Source organism: Astyanax mexicanus, chromosome 1, assembly GCF_023375975.1.
Source record: "Astyanax mexicanus isolate ESR-SI-001 chromosome 1, AstMex3_surface, whole genome shotgun sequence".
NCBI lineage: Eukaryota > Metazoa > Chordata > Actinopteri > Characiformes > Acestrorhamphidae > Astyanax > Astyanax mexicanus.
Window position 1 is genome coordinate 115939015 of NC_064408.1, and position 18965 is coordinate 115957979.

General features: G+C 39.3%; 1 protein-coding gene across 1 annotated transcript; it reads right to left on the bottom strand.

Annotated features, from left to right (window-relative positions):
* Positions 1 to 989: 989 nt before the first annotated feature.
* On the bottom strand, positions 990 to 18513 carry mex3a (mex-3 RNA binding family member A). The gene is made up of 2 exons (XM_015604023.3): positions 17957 to 18513; positions 990 to 10828 (listed from the first exon to the last, which is right to left on the bottom strand). Exons 1-2 carry the CDS (start codon positions 18444 to 18446, stop codon positions 9711 to 9713), a joined length of 1608 nt encoding a protein of 535 aa, XP_015459509.3. The 5' UTR covers positions 18447 to 18513; the 3' UTR covers positions 990 to 9710.
* Positions 18514 to 18965: the final 452 nt, after the last annotated feature.

Consider the following 18965-nt stretch of genomic DNA (forward strand, 5'->3'; position numbering starts at 1 on the left):
TTACATAATATTCTATATAAATAAAATATAAATGTAATAAAAGTGCTGGCATTACACAAAGAAAACATATTCACATGGCTTATTCACATTAATGGGCGCTCCTTTCTAAGAAAAACACATGGCCCAATAATATTGAGGTCAGAAAAACTTTGGATACTGAGGTCATGTTCACATATTGTATAATAGGTCAGTGATTAAATTATTGTGACAGGCCTAATGATAGTTTATGGTAATAAAGGTAACAATAACGTTAAAAGGTAATTTTAGCAAACAACAGGATTTGTAGCAGTTAGAAAGTTAATAGTGTGCGTCCATGTTAACTTTTTCTAAATATTAGTTGACTAACTTGCACAAAGTGCTGAGGACAGAAATGCAATGGACAAGGGCTTCCGATGCACACATACAGTTCATACAAATGCATTAAAGATATTAAGTGTAATTTATGCTCCAGTGATGGGAAAATACAAGAATTCTGTTTTCTGTCTTTAACACACAAAAAATACTAATATTGTAATATAAAAATAACATAAAATGAATTAACATTTTTTTTTTTATTTCCAACCATCTCTAAAGAGTTAAAATAAACCTGATAGAAGTGATCTACATCACATAAACTTACTTTCTCATGTTGGCTCAAGTTCTGCTTGTTTTATTTCTAGGTGTTTTTAGTTTTGTTCAGGATTATAAGAAATGTAGTGCTTTTTAGTGAACCAGCCCTTGTTTGCACCAGTACTAGTATAATCAAGAATAAGTCACAAAATGGGTTTCACTATTGCTTCGTGCTCCTGTACAACTAGACATGCCCAGAGATGTAGTTACGGTTTGTGCTTTAAAAAAAAAAAAAAAAAAGAAACCTTCTATCTATCTATCTATCTATCTATCTATCTATAGGAAAACACGTGATGTCCATTGTAAAAGATGCAGGGCCCAAAAGAGTTAAAAATGTGAACAAATGTAAAAACAAGCCAACAGATCTGGAACAATTTGGAGATTATTAAATTTGTTTTATTAGAAACATTTACAATACATTTGAAATTTGAAAATAACCCGAAATCAAAACTAGTATGGCATAGATACATTGATCAAATATCAAAAAATGGAAACTCACAAAGAACATGTGCTAAGAAATCAACCTGCAATTTTTCCGTAATGCCTCGTGTGGGCACGACACTGAATGACAAAAGTATTTAAAAAAGAAGACTTCTGAAAGTATCGGCTAGCCAAAGACTATGGTATGGCAAACCCTTCTCACTCACAATCGAGAAACCAAACACTAACAGCAGGAGATGCTGGTCCAAACTAATGCACTAAGACCACTACATGAGTTTTTTATTATATGAAACACTTCTACTGTGTTGGAAGATTCTGAAAGCTACCAAAGACAGACCGTTGGACCGGAGTTACCCATCAAAAGCAAGACCAAGAAAATGATCACCCCTAGAGCCCCCTTTTTGTGTCCCTATCATACTGAAAAACATACCACGCTACACAGTTACCTTTGCCATTACGAAGTCAAAACAGTTGAGATACACTTTCACCATAGATAGAGCTGTTAAGAGCTGAGGACCGTCCTGTTCGGCACGAGCTTGAAATCGACAAGCCACCGTTTACGTGTTAAACGTTACGCTAGAATTCCAAGTGATGGTACGAAAATCTACAAGCGGAAAAAAGAAGAAATAAGCTTCAGCCCTTCAGTGTGTGTAGTGTACACAAAAGCCCCCCCCTCCCACTTGTACGCAACTTAACATCTTCAGTACTGCGTCCCACCAGGCCTGGTGATATTGATGATGATGATGATATAAGATACATGCATTGTATTGTACTGTATTTACTGTACTACTGTATTATGAAGTATTATGAACTATGATGGTTTGAGTGTTGAGAGTGTCTTGTTTTGTGTTCTGTGTGTGCTGCCCCAGCATAGATCTACTACATTCAATTTACAAATCTTACTTAATAGAAAAAGACTATTCACTTCTATTAACTTCGGTTCACTTCTGTGACACTGGATCGGATTGTTCGTACACCTCCTGTGTACACTTCTCCGGCTCTTTATGTAGTAGATTTAGGCTCGAACGAAAAACAAAACCAGAAAAAAGAAAATGTGTATATGCACAATTATACGCCTGCTTCTCCATTCTAGGCACCTCTGGGATGCCCGTTCACTTCACTTGATTTAACTTAACTTCACTTCACTGCAGTCAAAACACAGATGAAGCATTAAAAAAAAAAAAAAGAAATTATTAAATCAAATGAAAATGTACTCTTTTGTAATATATATATATTTATAAATATAAAAAGCAAAAAATTAGGGAGAAAAGGGTTCTGTATTCAGTCAGCAGTGTGTATGGGGTTAGTTAAAGGACATGCAAGCAGCAACACTTTTGCCAAGTGTCGGTACAATGCAAAAATGTGATTTTTTTGAGGCACAAACTCGAAGTGACTAAAATACCTCCTAATCCTAAAAAATATTTAATTATTTTTTTTTTCCTGAAGAAATTATTCCACTGTTAATGCACGTCTTTCTCTAAAACCGTGCACCTCTGAAGTTAAAATATAAGCCTTTGAAAGCCCACACCGACCACCTCATTTTACACTGTTAGAAGTATGAAGGACTTATCTAACTTTTATAAATAAAAATTCTATAGTTTTAATCATTTTAGTAGAAATCAACTTCATGTGTTTTTTTTTTAGAAATATATTAAATTTTACTTTGTAATAAAAAAAAACAAAATGTCTTGAAGTTACTTATAAATAGGTTTGCTTCATTTAAGATATTCATAAATAACATCCAGATACTGACCTCTCCCTCTCTCTATGAAATAATAACCCGTGTTAGCAAAATAGAATCTTACGAAAATGCTATAAGACTTCTTTTCTATTTTCTTCTTTAGTTGCTTTCTACAGTGAGAATCTAAACAGAGGTGGGTGGAGCAACTAGTTTCTCTAAACCATGGCATCAAAAACATAAAGCTTTAGTCTTTGACTGATGGTCAAAAAGGCAAAAAATTATACACTGATTGGGTGGTCTTTCTTATTATTTTTTTTTTTTTTACATTCAAAATGCATTGGCCATCTATATTGAAGAAAAGGCATTAGAATTGCTTTATTTAGTGCATTATGTACATCTCGTCTCATCTTTTCACTTGACAATACGAATGCTGATGTGTGTGTGTGTGTGTATATAGATAATAGATAAATGCCTCGAGCCCTGCTAACTGGATTATGTAAAAGTAGGGGTTTCTTGAGCTACTAAATCAATCAATCAATCAATCAATCAATAAATAAATTGTAAATATTAACACTATAACACTATACAAAAAGTTAGATTGTACCCTTATAAAAAAACATCATTGTGACAGTCATTTAAAGTTTCATTTTAGGTAATTGTGCATTATATACTATAAGTTGGCGAAGAAACTAAAAAAAAAAAGGTTTTGGGGAAACAAAATAAATTAATACATTATTATTATTATCATTTCAAACACTAGATGACGTAATTACTAAAGCTCTCTGTATTACATGTAGCTCTTTTTATATCCACATTTTTAACGGATAATAGGTAAATGCTCTGTTTTAATTAATCAGCATGCATAACCAATATGTATCTAAGGGATTAATTATCAAACCATAAAACACTATGTACTTACTATAAACCACAGTGTTTCTTAATATTTACCTTCACAAATACAAACACATTGTCATTTAAAACTAAAATCTTTCCTCTTAAATCCTTAAATTATGAATTGGACCACTTTTCCAGCTCTGTACTCTCATTTTAAGCATTTTACACCTGCGCCCGCTATGCATTTACAACACTGTCGGTCGTACTAGATATAGTTTTAAGACAAACAACTAATTATGTAGATAATTAAGTATAATAAGGTGTGTTTTCTATCCACATAAACTGATGTTGAAAGACGGAAGTGTGATTAGTGTACAATAGTGTACCATTATTGCGATTTTGTGATCGGTATGGTTTACATATACATAAATGAATAACTTGGGCTTGTTTTAAGTGGACTTTCTGAGTAGTACCTTTTCTCTCTGTTAATTTAGAAGGCTTTCAGCCTCGTTAATGCTATATAGCAATATCTAAACTGTACGTTTCTTAAAACAAATCTTTTGAATCTCTTCTCAATTCTTTGGCTACCATAAACACTTTAACTTAAAACTTTCTATTGGGTTAACAACTAGTTATACTATGATAATAATAATATAAACAAACTGTCGAACAGAAGCATTAGTAACTTTTAAAATATTTTCATAATACTGAAATATATTCTCGAGATATGCCTATGGTAGTCACATTTAATATCTTATTATCTTCGTATATGTGAGTAAATACAATTCTTTTAAATTTAATAGCAAATAAATGCTACTCTGTTAAAAAAAAGTGTACCTGACTCCTGTACCTTGCTATGATGGGCTCGGTTGTTATACGTTCATGTTTGCTGGGAAAAAAAGTTTATATTGTATTTTATATATTTCATATTATAGCTGTAATCCATCCCACACAAAAATGCACTGACTATCTGTGTTGAAGTGTGAATTCAGAGTTCATGTCTTGCCACAAACATTCTACTGAATTAATTCAGTCTGAGTACTAATAAAACCATACTGAAAGTAGTGCTAACTTGAAAATGCTGGTAGGTTCTGCTGCCTGGAATTATGCATTTCTAATTCGTCAAACAGGAAACGTTACTTTAGAGATTATGCACTTTAAGGGGGCTCCATCTCATCATCAACATTTGCGTCATTGTTCTGTATGTCAAGATCAGTAACAATGCAGGGATTATAATAAACCGTCACAATGCACAGACCTTTCTGTGCTAAAAAAAAAATTAATAATTAAAAATAAAAATAAAAAACCTGACCAAAATAAGAAAGCCTGAATGAGACACTTTAAAAAACTAAAAGCTGAAAACGCTGACGTCATTTCCAGCTTTTAAGAGCTACCCATTAGGTTGTTCTAGGCTGTTCTAGTAACGTTACAAATAACAAATATATACTTTGTTATTGCTTTGTGTATTCCCTGACTCGATGAATGTACAGATCCAGGAATACGCTTGTGACACCTTGTTTTTTCTTCTTCTTCTTTTTTTTTTATCTACATGGGCACAGTTTTCTAAAAGTCCAAGCCAGCGAATGTGATTTGCATAATCGTTTTTAGGTGTTTGGCTTCAAAGAATACACATACAGATGTGCATACATACATTCCTCCAAATATTCCATTTGTGTTTCTTTTTTTTTTTCTTGATCAGAGAATGGGATTGATTTAATAATGAAATCGTTACAATGGAACACATGTGAAGCATGCGCTGCTTTGTTGTATTATGTTCGAGAAAAATCAAATAAATTAAAGTATAAGCCACTGTTTGCAAATGAAGCACACAAAAACCTCGGCACACGAGAGCCGGCGTCACCCAAATTCTACGTTCAAAGACGAGAGATCTGTTGAAAGACTCTTCATTCATTTTTCGTTTGTACCAGTGCAAAAGTTATAAAAAATAAAATGAAAAAAGTAACAGTGTAAACATCAATACTTATAACAGTAATAATAATAATGATAATAGCAATAACATTAATATACATTAATCAATCAAGCTGAGAAAGGATGGTTCTTCAACTACTATGAGTAATATGTTTGGTTTCAGACATGCTATTTGCCTCGACATAAGGTGCTTCACTCTTTATCCAAACGTTAAACAAGGGTAGTTGGAGCGTAAGTGCTTTTAATAGCTTTATATGGATCTCTTTGTGCACTAAAATCTCAATTTCATTTTTGTTTTAGTTCAAATGTCCAAGCCCAAGTGTAGCACTGTAAGCACAGGTTCAAATCTGTAGTTTGACGATTTTGTAGTATTTTTTTTTTTCTTTCAGGAACAAAAATCAAGGACATTTGTACGTAGTTGTGAACTACACAAATATTAAATTCCTTATCTACCCAAAAAAAATAATAATAATAATCAAACCCCTCACTGAATATAAACAGAGAGAGTATCATCAGTGAGGGATATATATATAAAAAACGTACCATCTGCTCTATTGTTTGGTGGTACAATCGTGAGCTTACCCTAACATTCGACCAGTCCCACACATGTGGCGGTGGCGCATGGAGTCTCCAAAGGGACAAAACTGACCCATTTCAGATGGACTACATTTTTCAGTGGCTCCTTTCTCTCTTGCTTTCTTTCTTTCTTTCGTTTGCTCGCAGCAGCCCTCTCGAGGAGGAAAAAAAGAGCGAAAAAGAGAGACTCTTTCCCTATCTCCCAAACACTCTAATCTCCTCTGCCAAAATCCCCTTGCCTGATATGTGGTAGGCGGTGGGTGTGTAATTTGATTCAGCCTGAGCAGCAGCTAAATGGGGCGTTTCCCCCCCTCGCTCTCGTGTCAATTACAATTGTCTGATTTCATTTCGGAGTTCAGGATCGCTCTCCTATTGGCTGCCCGAGGCCTCTGGCTGGCGGGGCTGTCTCGGGGGGCTGGGGTGGGGGGAGCAGCAGGATGTCCCGCATATGTTAGGAACTCCATGGAAACTTTGACCGACTTGCAGTCCCTCTCACGCACATTAGGGACTCGAAAAAGAGACAAAAAGAGAATTAATAAGAAAAAAAAATCCAACAGCAGGTTTTATTTCAAAGAGAGACTAAACCGAACACTAGTGTTTAATGAAAGGTTTAAAAAATTGGTTCATTTGTTACCAATTACAACGTTGGGGTAATGAAAACTTTGCTCAAACTAAAAACGCAAAGTTAAAGTTGGTATTAATTTACACACATAAACAAAAACAATAGATAATAGATAAGGGATTAGCGATGTGGTAAAAAAAAAGTGTGTAACGATATTTAAATAAAGTTTCACTTAAGACCATATTAGTAGTGAATTTTTGATTCTGAAAAAAAAAAAATACAGCAATTTTTTTTTAAATTAATTAAACAGGATTAATTTACAAGTTGCAGCTGATGAAATTCATCCAATCCAATATTCTGAAGAGATGCATATTATTAAATCACAATAATGAATTTATCACAATGTGATAAAATATCATAATATTGTCCCGCCATATAATGCCTAACATGTCTAGTTTGGAAGTAGTGTGAATCAAGGGTGAATTAAGGAACAGGTTAAAAAAATCTAAACAAATGTATTTGTATAAAACTGAAACTTTTAATTTAGAACTGCATCAAATAAAACATGCTGTAATCCATTTTTAGTGTGTTATCACAATAATGGATTCATCACAATGTGAATAAATATCACATTGTTCAGCTCTATAATGTCTTAGAATGTCTAGTTTTTTAAAGTAGTGTGATTTAAGGGAAGATTGTGGCAGATCAAATAATTTATCAATTTGTTTGATCAAAATATTAAATATGTTCATTTTTATTTTGTGGTTTTACAGCTGAGAAGCTACATCAAAATATTATTTTTCCATCACGCAATAAATTTTTTTATTAAATATTGTATAGCTTAACTGTCCCATTTGACCTTACTTCTCCTTCCCCTGTTTTATAAAACTAATAAATGCTAATAAATCCCAACTTTCCACACAATTTTTAGTTCTCACGTTAAGTTTGGACGAAACTGCGAACATTTAAACATTTAATTTAACACAACAACATAAGTGGACTAACTGTTGGCCAGCCTCGATTTAGGCTCTCTCTCTCTCTCTCTTTGAAATAAAATCTGCTCTTGGATTTTTTTTTTCTTTGTCAGGACAAAGGAGGCCCCTTTCTCCAATGGGAATACTAAAGCTCACAGGAGCAGGAGAGCAAAGAGAGGAGGGAGGAGGAAGAAGGAGGGGAGAGAGGGAGAGAGTGAGCGACAGACAGAAAGAGAGAGAGCAAGATAGAAGGAAAGGCAGAGCAGAGCAAGAGAAGGATGAAGGGAGGGGCCCCAGCTGTACCTATTCGAGCCCTTCTTCTGTGAGGAAGTGGTGTTGGGGCGGAGGGGTGTGTGTATATTTGTGTGGGTGTTTAGAGCACCATTCAGCTGCATGCACAGTGTCCACTGCAGCCCAGACCTTCCACATTGACCACATTTACTACAAACACCCCCCTCCCCCCCCCCCTCCCCACACACACTCTTCTATCTCAACTGCCCACTAGCCACTAGCTTGCACCTGGTCCATGTCACATGACTAATTATCAGCTCCTCATTGGGAAAGGCCAACGTCTGAGCGCTCCAGGGACCGTCCCACCACTGCGACAAAACAATGCGCGCTCTGGGAAGGGCCTGTGTAGTCGAGCAGTTGTAGTCATTAGAGCCCAGGCAGGAGGACGGTTGAGCGGCGAGTGCGATAAGGGCACTCCCAAAGAAAAGAACTTGGGTCAGATTTGGAGCACAATATGAAACACCTGCTCCTGAACAGCTCCAATAAAGACGGACAGGCAGCGGGCACTTTGCAACTCAAATGCAGAGCCGTGGGGACCAGGGGAGCTGCTGCATATTGTACTATAGCTCCCAGTCTTTCTCTCCCTCTCTCGCTCTCTTTCTTTTGTGCACAATCTATTCAAGCTCAGATTACCGACTGACCACCCCTCCCTTCGTTTCTCTTCTAATCTTTTTCTTTCTCCTTTTTGTGTAACCCAGAGCCATTTGTGATCTACAATTCGTGTGTCCACGCTAGAAAACTGCTCACCAGTGTCCAAGCTGAAGAGAAAAATGTGAATGAACCTAACTCGGGTCATCCCAGTGGACGAGTTCCAAAACGTTGAGCTGACAAATCAGTTTACTACCCAGTACTAAAAGCAGACCGTGCTGTTCATAAGGGTGTAAACATCTGACCTTTTCCTCTTTCTCCTATTAAAGTTTTGTAGTTGTGTAGTGTAAACGGAAAAAAAAAAATACAAAATTAAAAACGAACAAAACAAATCCATTTTAGTATCAGTTATTGATTGACAATTGGTATACGAATAGATTACACATTAGTTCGCTGTCCATGTGTGATTTTTTTTTTTTTAAGTTTCGAGTGCACAGTGTCCTGTGTCTTGATTCAGGATAGTGTGCATTTACAATTTCTTCCCATTTTTTTTTTAAGTTCACATCTTCACAGAGGCAGAGATACAAAAAAAAAACAAGTCGTCTTTTTCAGTGCCGTCTGCAGTTGTTGACAATCAAGCTATCAATTTTAAGGTGCAACAATAGACGTAAGATTCAGTCAATATCTTCCTTTAAAAAGCATATTTGCCCCTTTGCAGAAAATGCTGGGATGTAAAACTATATTCTTTCCAATCTTACAAATTAATAATAATTTATATAATAATAATAATGGTAATAAACTTACAAAGTAAAGCAAAAGTGTAAAATGTTCACATTATTTCCTCTGTTTCCGTCCACACTGCAATCCGTGTGGAAAAACAGCAGCAGTATAAAATTAAAATTAAATTAACAAAAACAAAAAAAACACTAAGCGCTAACTTTTCCCCCATTTTAACAAAACCTTTATAAAATATATATATGTATATATGTGTACATATAAAAGAAAAATCTGAAAATACTTCTTACTCTTTTTAGTAAAGCAAGCAGTGTCTTCTAAAATATCTGCTTGTTTTGATTTTTTTTTCTCGTTTTCTGAAAAAAAAGCAAGGTGTACAAGGGGCAAATACTGACAAACGAACACTAAAACAATAGAGGTAAAGGAAAATAAAAATAAGATAGTCAAATGAATGCACCAGAAAAAAGAAAAAGGAGAAAAAAAAGAGCTTTTAGGAGAAGATTCGGATGGCCTGTGTGACGAGGGTGTGGCAAACAGGGCATTCAGGATGGTTTAGCTCACAGATTCGAATGGCGCACTCCATGCAGAAGAGGTTGTGGCCACAGGGGACCAGAGCGGCTGTCACCTTGCTCTCAAAGCAGGTCATGCAGTCCCGGGCCACGGCAGGTGGCGAGTCCGGCACTGGGAGGCGGCCAGCGAACGGCGTGGAGGCGGAAGTGGGCTCGCTGTGGGCGCGGCGCGCCTGGGCGTGGGGAGACCCGACGCTGGTAGAGCCGCCGCCGGTTCCGCAGGGCTCCGGAAGGCTGGGTGACAGTCTGGTCAGAGGGAGGGGCAGGCCTCCGAAGCTTTTGGAGCGCTGCTGGACGTAGTAGGCCACCTGTTTGGGATAGTCGGGGTCACCCCAGCTCTGGGAGCCCTCCGAACCGAAATAAGAGCACGGCTTGTCCCCGTTACTGGGATTGGGGAAATCACCCTTACTGTAAATCCCTCCGCCCCCTCCTCCTCCGCCCCCACTACTTCCAACCATGGCGTCTGAGAAATTCTGGCGGTAGCTGCTGGTGAGCGGCTTGCGCTGGCCCCCCTGCAGCCCCCACACCTGCTGCAGGCGGCTCTCCAGACCCCCGTTGCTGCTCTCGGGGCCCAGGCAGTCGTTCTCGTTGTTGTGGTCGTGAAGGCCGCCTGTGCGGAAGGCGATGTGCGCCTCGATCTCCTCGCGCGCCCGCTCTGCGTTCCCTGGAGAACCGGTGATCTCGAAGACGGGGTCGCGGTCCCTGCTGGGCGTGACGATGTAGGTGCACGTCTGCTGCTGGATGCGCTTGATGGTGGAGCCTTTGGGTCCCACCACCAGACCCACCACTCGGTAGGGCACCCGCACCTGGATGGTGGTCTGGCCAGGCAGCGGAGTTGGAGGGGAGCCGTTGAAGGAGACGCCCAGCTTGTTCCTGGATGCCCTCAGCATGGAGAAGTGCTCTGCTGCAGAGATGATCTCACGCCTAGCCAACGCCACGTCTTCCTTTCGCCCGGTGATGAGAAAGACTGGCTCTTCGCCCCGGACTGGGGTCTTGATATAGGTGTTGGTCTTGGCCCTCAAGGCTTTGATTTTGCAACCTGTAAAGTGGAGAGGGGCAGTATAAGTAATGATGATATGACCAAAACTCACAGTACACTTTTGCTTCTTCCTGAATAAACATTTGTTTTTGTTTTTAAAAGTTTGCATCAGTTACCTGTGGTAAAAAATTACCAATTGATCATACCCAAGTTTACACCTCAACAGGCTTTAATTGATTGTAAATTATTTTTAATGTCCATTTTTGGTATATTTTTGGTGAACAAATTATTAGAAAACACAAACTTCTTTGTACTTTGTACATTGTGTGAAACAGATATGTTCCAAAACTGCTTGAAAAAAACGTGTCATATTAGCGAACATTAAGTCTAAGAATTAAAACCTTTTGCCTTTAGTTTTAATTACATTTATTGGACAAAACTATTGAGAGACAGTACATCTACAGATGCTTTCATTTCATTCAATATTAAGTTACACCCCCCCCCCCCCCCCCCTTCCAGCTATAACAGCTCAATTCTAAGAAATAAGATTTGTAATTCCACAGAACATGTTACCACTGCTGCAGAGTGCAGTGGCGGGGTGTGCTTTACATCACTCCATTGGATGCTTGGCTTTGAGCTTTCTATGTCATGAATCTCCTTGTGCTGTGCAACTGCTTTTGTGCTGATGTTAATGCCAGAGGTTTAAAACTCTGCAGGAAAGTAATTATATCCAATTACAGTGCCATACGTGAATTCATGAATGAGCTCGTAGGTGCTGACTTTTATTACACCTGTGGCAATGGGGCTTGATAAAAAAAAAAAAAAACTAAATTAAGGATGCACAATATTTTAGCTTTGATATTAAAAAATACAGAAATTTCCCTAAAAAAGCAACGATTCAACATGTCATAATATTAATAATTTCCTCTATGTATGAAAATTTAGTAAAATAAATATACTGGTCAAAACATTTAAGCTTTCTCTTTTGTACTGAAAACGCTGTAGCATGATTAGTATGATGTCATTTTCCTTACCTGACGTGTTAACACTGCAGTGACGATGCTAAAATGATATATTGTGCAGCCCTAGCCTAAATAAAGTTATTAAGAGATGTGTCCCAGTACTTTTCTCCATAAAGTCTGTATTAAAACCCCAGTGCATTGTTACATGCAGAACACACTGGCTGAGATATTAATATTAATTCCCACAAATCAGAAATGTAATTTTCCCCCAACCTCTGGTTATGCTTTTATGGTCTGGTGTAATTAATGAGATACTATTAATAAGGTGCACTTTAGAATAAAACTGTCTGTGACAGGACTGTTGCAAGACATTTTTTCTGCACCTTTGAATTAGTGTAAATTAATCCAGTAACCATTTGCTCTCAGAATGTAGTGACGTGTACTTATTCCTTTTTTAATTGCATCATATATTCTTGATGTGAAGCTAAAAAAATAGTCTTACTTCAAATACAAATGTCTTAAAAATGAAATGTTCCAAATATCACCTAAAAGAGATTTTTTATCTTCTTATTTCACAGCACACAATACATGACATGGCAGTGCAATATGAACCCTGTATCACAATAATATGATGAATCGCTAGGCCTGTAAAAAATAATTACAGTATCAATGTATCTTACAATAAATGACATGCACTTAATTTTTACTGACCTTAAAATTGCCCATTGTGTTTACTTACTAGCTAAGGAAATTCCTTATATATGTTTGGGCCACAATGTGATTAACAGTGGCTTATTATTTATTTTTTTATTTAGGATATTTACATATTTTTGTATTCTAATCACAATGTCTGAATATCATTAAAATAATTCTTAATATTTTTGAATGCCATTAAATTATATCATCACTGTGGCAAAAAATTGTGTAAATGACCACAATATCACAAAGATTTCTGGAAAAAACGCTACACGCTTATTTTAAAAGCAAGTTCCAAAAAGTATTAGGATAATATTTTTAAGATAAATAGTGTATGATTTAATTACTGGACAAAACCATATAACTCTGGGGGCTTTAAAGGTCATTTGGAAGCAGCAGATCTGTGAGCAGGCCTTCTGATGTAATAGGAAAGTATGCGTCATGTCAAATTTAACACATTTATCGCAAACCAGCAAAATTGGGCATCTCTAAAACAAGGCTTTTATTGCTTTGTCTGCTGTTTTTACCAAACTCAAGCAATGTTATTTGTGAAATCCTCAATGGAAAAATTAAATGGCCTTTGTTTCAAAGAACTAATAAATCATTCATAATTGTTTTGCCCCCATTCTGGTAAACAAATAACAGGCCCTTGAATTTCTTGCATGCTGTCTAAATTAAATTCAGTCTGAAGTAATAAAACGGTGCTTAACTAATAAGTCGCAAACAATTACTAATTGCAATCGATTAATTCACTATTAATAAAAAGCCTTTTAAGACAATTACATCAGTGATATTGTACAGAACTAGAATAAACATATATACACACTAGAAATATTTATTATCACACAGAAATATTATCCAGTTTTGTTATGCAGCACTGTATGTTGGAGAAGCACTCTACATGCTATTGATTATGCTAATGGAGAAAAAGGTCACCTGAGGACAAAGAAAGGAATATGTGAGATGCATTTAAAATCAGATTAGTATTCAAATAGGCGAATTCATGCACAAACTGATTAGCAAATCCGCATGGAATTATTACATTTGTTTGGCGTACAGAAATCTAAACCAGAAAGCCGCAGTATTGTGTCGTAGAATCTGTTTGGGTGGTTCACATGCAGCATAGCGATGTCTGCCGCCGCTGTGATGCTTCTTAAACGCCTGACTGCTGAGTGGGATTTGGTGAAGGCCGTGGCCGAGGGGCACGTTTCACAGCCAGATCATGGCAGCAGCAGATAAAAAAAAACAACAAAAGAAACACTAGATGGAACATCTAGCAGTGACAACCAGCAGTGCAGGCTCCTCTCCCACTGTTGAATAGCTCTGCACGCTGCAGGACTACAGCCCCCCTAACAGGCTTGGCAGCCACTGCAGGTGAATGAAGCATGCTTACTACGACCATTCAGACTGAGCGCGTTTCCTACGAGCATCCAAGCAGACACTGCTGTCTAATGACTGGAGGAGGACCATGTGGCCTTGAATGATGGCCCATATTGATTGGGTTCTGGATATTATAGCTAATAATGCTTATTTTTGTGGCGTGTTTTATGATGTAGTCAACAAGTCACGTCTCTAAGTGCCTTACGTCAATGATAAAACCAGCTGCGTTTAGACAAATAGTGTGGAAAAGGAAATAAAGGAGTCCTAATTAATACCAACAATTAACAAGGCATGCGGACATGCCTTGTTTACACAATTAGCCCTTTACAAACTAAGCAAACAAGACCATGATAAAGGGCAGTATTCACCAACACTTGCAACGAAAGGTCTTAATTCAATTCCTCCAAATAGAAATCTGTAAATGCAACAAAACACAACACACTTTTGTGTCATTTTCTTCTGAGCACAAGGAACGGCAGCGATAAATTCTGAGTTGCCCAAAGCAAAGTGTGCACTCGAACCGACTAATAAAGCACCAAATCAAAAGAAGCTCTTCCCAGATCCTCCTAATCAGCACTTTTCAGTCAAGGCAAAGCCCTCTGCTGCACTTGGACTGCCTGGTCCTACCCCCACGGTACTACCCTCCTTCGTTCCCCGCCATTAAAATTCAAGGGCACACTTCACAGTACCCATCCAGAGCCACATAGGAAAACGCAGGCACTTTAGTGAAACGTAATGAGCCCACATGTACAGGATTGAGACAGCCAAGGAATGGGTTGCGCTTCTGCCTTTCAGGGGGGTGTGGCATGTTGAGTTTTGCATGCAGTTGGTGTACGCTTTGATAAAAGCTCCATGCTCTTGCTGTTCTTCCTTGGATCCTCCCCTGACCCCTCGCTGGTGAGCATGTGGATGAAGGAGGAGAGCTGTGAGGACAGTGTATTAGTTGCCTGGGTGTGACTCTACAGTGCTAGAGTGAGCAATGACAGCCCTGAGCTCCAGCAGCCCTTCTTTCTTATCCGATCATCTCCAAAGGCTGAACAAAGCCTGGCACTGAGGGGATGCGCAGACATTGAATTAATAAAGCATCTGTTTAATAGGAAGCCGCCCAAAACGGGACAACAGAGAAGACAATGGAAGGAAGCCTAACTGAACTAACAGCAGAGGGGATTCACCTTAAACTTGAATGGGTTGCCCAACAATAGGCCATTACGTCACTGGGTAGCAGGGTCATACTTATAGCTCATATCTATTATTCACACTGGTCCAAACAAAAGCCATTAGTTCATCCAGATGAGTCATGTTTTGATCATCTTGTTTTGAGCGAGGACCAGTCTCATACAGGCAATCCACCACAGCATCACCCTCAAACATCAACCTGCCATTTCCTCCCCACCCTTTGTTTGACCTTAATCTAAAACCACCACAAAGTCTTGGAGACAAGCTTAAATTTGCCATTGCTGTTCAAGACTCATGCTCTCGAAACTTCAACAAGCCCACTCTCTGGACACCATTCGCTATTGTTATCCAATCGTGTCAACAAACAAGCCATGTGAGCCAGATCTGTGTCTCTTTTATGACTGACTAATATATTAAACATTGCAGATAACAAGCTGTGAACAATTTCATTCCAAAAAGTGAAACTGTATTTTGTGTATAATAAGCCAACATATATTACTTCACTTACTACACATTTCTAAATTTATTATTTACATATACTGCATGCTGATCTAATTTTGTTGGTGTTTTAAACAAATGTGGATACTGTAAACCAATGGATTTTAAATTTAATCATACTTTTCCACTTCTCTGAGACATTTTGAGCTATAATATTTTAAGAAGCCTATGAAGGCATAATGCAATAACTGGGTTATTTCGCTATTATTACTATATCTGTGGCACAAAATAATCTTTAAATGGCAAGATCATTGGTGATGGTAATTATTTCCAGGACTGATCTGTTCCTGAAGTAAACAAAACACACTTCCATTCCTTTGTTTAACACCTCAACTGAAAAGGAAACCACCACACAAAGACAAAGTCTTCAAGACAAGCTTAAAAGTGTTCTTGCTTGCCAAGACACAAGCCTTCTAAACTCCACTCGCCATTGTTGTCTGTGTCAGCAAAACAACAACTACTTGCACTGGTCTGTTTGCTTTTACAAAGAAACTTTAAAGACAACTTGAAGAAAACAAACATAAGCAATCTTAGTATCATTAAAATGCCAAATTCAACAAAACTCAAAGCTCAGACACTGTCCAGCATCATTTATTTACTCCAATCATTATAACACCTATGGTTGGGGTGAAGTGTGTAGGGTATTATTTCATCCATGGCTTTGAGTCATGTTTTGTTTTGATGATCATCTTCATGTCAGAGAAGACCAGTCCTCAGACAGACAATCCCCCACAGCATCGCCACCAATGTCCACCTGCCACACTTTCACCTCACTCCTTTGTTTGACACCTTAACCACTAGAAAGTCTTGAGAGACAAGCTTAAAACGTGATCTTGTTGTCAAAGACACAACATTTTAGAACTTGCACAATCCCACTTTTTTATCTTAATATTCTTCTAAACAGTCCAAATATTCTTCGAAATAGTCCAAAGCCATAGTTTATTAGATCATGTTTTGATGATCATCTTCATGTCAGTGAAGACCAGTTCTCATACAGACAAATCCCAACAGCAACACCACCAACGTCCACCTGCCACACTTCCACCTCACTCCTTTGTTTGACACCTCAACCTAAAACCACAACAAAGTCTTGCGAGACGAGCTCAAAATGTGTCCTTGGCTCAAGACATAAGCATTCAGAACTTCCAAAATCCCACTTTTTATACAATATTGTGCAGTCATACCATCTTACTATTCTTCTAAATACATGACTTTGAGTCATGTTGTGGTGATTATCTGTCAGTGAAGACCAGTCCTTGGGACAGACAATCGCTCACAGCATCACCACCAACGTCCACCTGCCACACTTCCACCACACTCCTTTGTTTACACCTTAACCTAAAACCACTATAAAGTTTTGGGAGACTAGCTTTAAATGTGTCCTTGCTGCCCAAGACACAAGCCTTTAGCACTTCCACAATCCTACTTTTTTATTCAATACTGTGCGGCCATATCATCTTTTTATTCTTGTACATAGTTCAAACAAATGGTATTGGTTTATTTATGGCTTTGAGTCATGTTTTGTTTTGATCATCTTAATGTCAGTAAAGACCAGTCCTCAGACAATCCCCCACAGCAACACCACCAACGTCCACCTGCCACACTTCTTTGTTTGACACCTAGCACGAGAGCCTAAAAATACCAAGAAAACTCTCCTTCCTGACCAAGAGACAAACCTACAAGGCCTTGAAAAACTTCAACTTCAAGCCCACTTCACTTTCACCACACCACTCGCCATTGTTGTTCAACCGTGTCAGGAGAAAGCCAGCCACTACTACAAGCAGTTGTTCCGTGTGCTTTTACAAAGAAACTGCGGCGACAACTTGAGGAAAACAAGCAGGAGCGGTCTTGGCTTCCTTGAAATGTCGAATTTGACGAGAAAAGCGTAGAAAAAGTGGAGGAAAACGTTGAGAAATCGGTGAGAAACCGCAAACTTAGCCGCCATAGCTCCTCAAGTCTCTCAGGCTAACGGTTAACGTTTTTTTTTTTTTTTTTTTCAAAAACACTCCCTCGCGCTCAGACGACAAAGGAAGCGCGCGCTTCCAGCCCCTGAAAGTGTGCACGCTGCCACGGGGATGCTTTTTCGCGATAAAACCGAGCAGGAAACGAGTTTTCACCCCGTTTCTTTTGCTCTTCTCCCTAAAACCACACACTCTCTATCATATGCACGTGTTTTTTGGCCGGTGCGTGCCAAGATAGCCGCGTTGAACAGTCCTTTGTTTCGGATGCCTCTACACACAGCAGCGTGGCAGCAGCAGCGGCAGAAGCAGCAGCAGCGTCTCGTCTGAATAACAAAAACATGCAGCACCACTCCCTTTCTCCCTTTTTCCAGCGTGAGTGGAGAGAAATCAAGCTGCAGTTTTTTTGTGTGTGAGTGTAAGTGTGTGCAGAGAGAGGAGAGGAAGGCCTCTAGTTAACTCTAGTTGTTTAAAACAAGCAAGCACTCTTTATCTATTTATCACTCTTTCTTTCTTACCTTGCCTCCCCACTATCTCGGCCACATGCTCGGAGCTTGGCACAGGGACGCACTCAGTGATGTTGCAGCCCCGCGCCTTAGTCTCGCCTGCCGAGCCGTCGTACAGCGCGCACAACTTGCTCTTGCCCTGCAGGATGCCGCCCGCGTCTCCTCCACCTCCACCGCCTCCCCCGGCGCCTCCGCCGCCGTGCCCGGGCTGGTGCACGCTGCCACCGTTGTTGTTGTTGTTGCTGCCTCCGCTGCTGCCGCTGCTTCCCCCACCAGCAACGCCGCCGCGCTCCTGAACCACCACCCCGCCGCCCTCCTCGGCTTCTCCGAGCCCGAGCAGGGAGAGCTGGCCCAGAGCCACGCGGAGCGCCCGTGACTCGTCCTCGTCGTCGTCCGGCGGCGGGGCGAGGAGGCCCTCGGCGCCGAAGCCCGAGGCGGCTAGGTCCCCGCCGTAGCCCCCGTTCTTCTCCATGATCCCTGCTAGGAGCAGCAGGCTAGGCATGGCTAAACAAAAGCGAGTGAGGAGACAAAAGACGCGCGAGCGAGACTGGAGGGAACTGTAGAGCTCGTGCCGCCCTCCTCCTCCTCCGCCCTCGTGCGCTCGCCCCGCCCACACGCCCCGCCCATCCTATCCATCCCTCCCTCCCTCTTTCCAGCCCCGGTCCTCCACTCACTCTCTCACTCACTCATTCATTCTCGGTTGCAATGCGATGAACTCCATACCCTCTATGTTCTTATGTACTAGTGCATCTCATAAAAATCTTACAGCACTTCACTTTTATGGAGATGTGGATTTCATTTTCCAGCAGAACTTGGCACATTGCTCACACTGCCAAAAGTACCAATTGCTCTTAAGTAATATAAAAATTTTCTGAGACACTGATTTTTTGTTTTTTTATTGGCTGTAAGCCATAATCAATAACAATAAAATAAATAAACGTTTAAAATAGATCACTCTGTGTGTAATACACAATTTCCACAGAATTACTGAAATAAAAAAAATATATATATATTTTTTGAT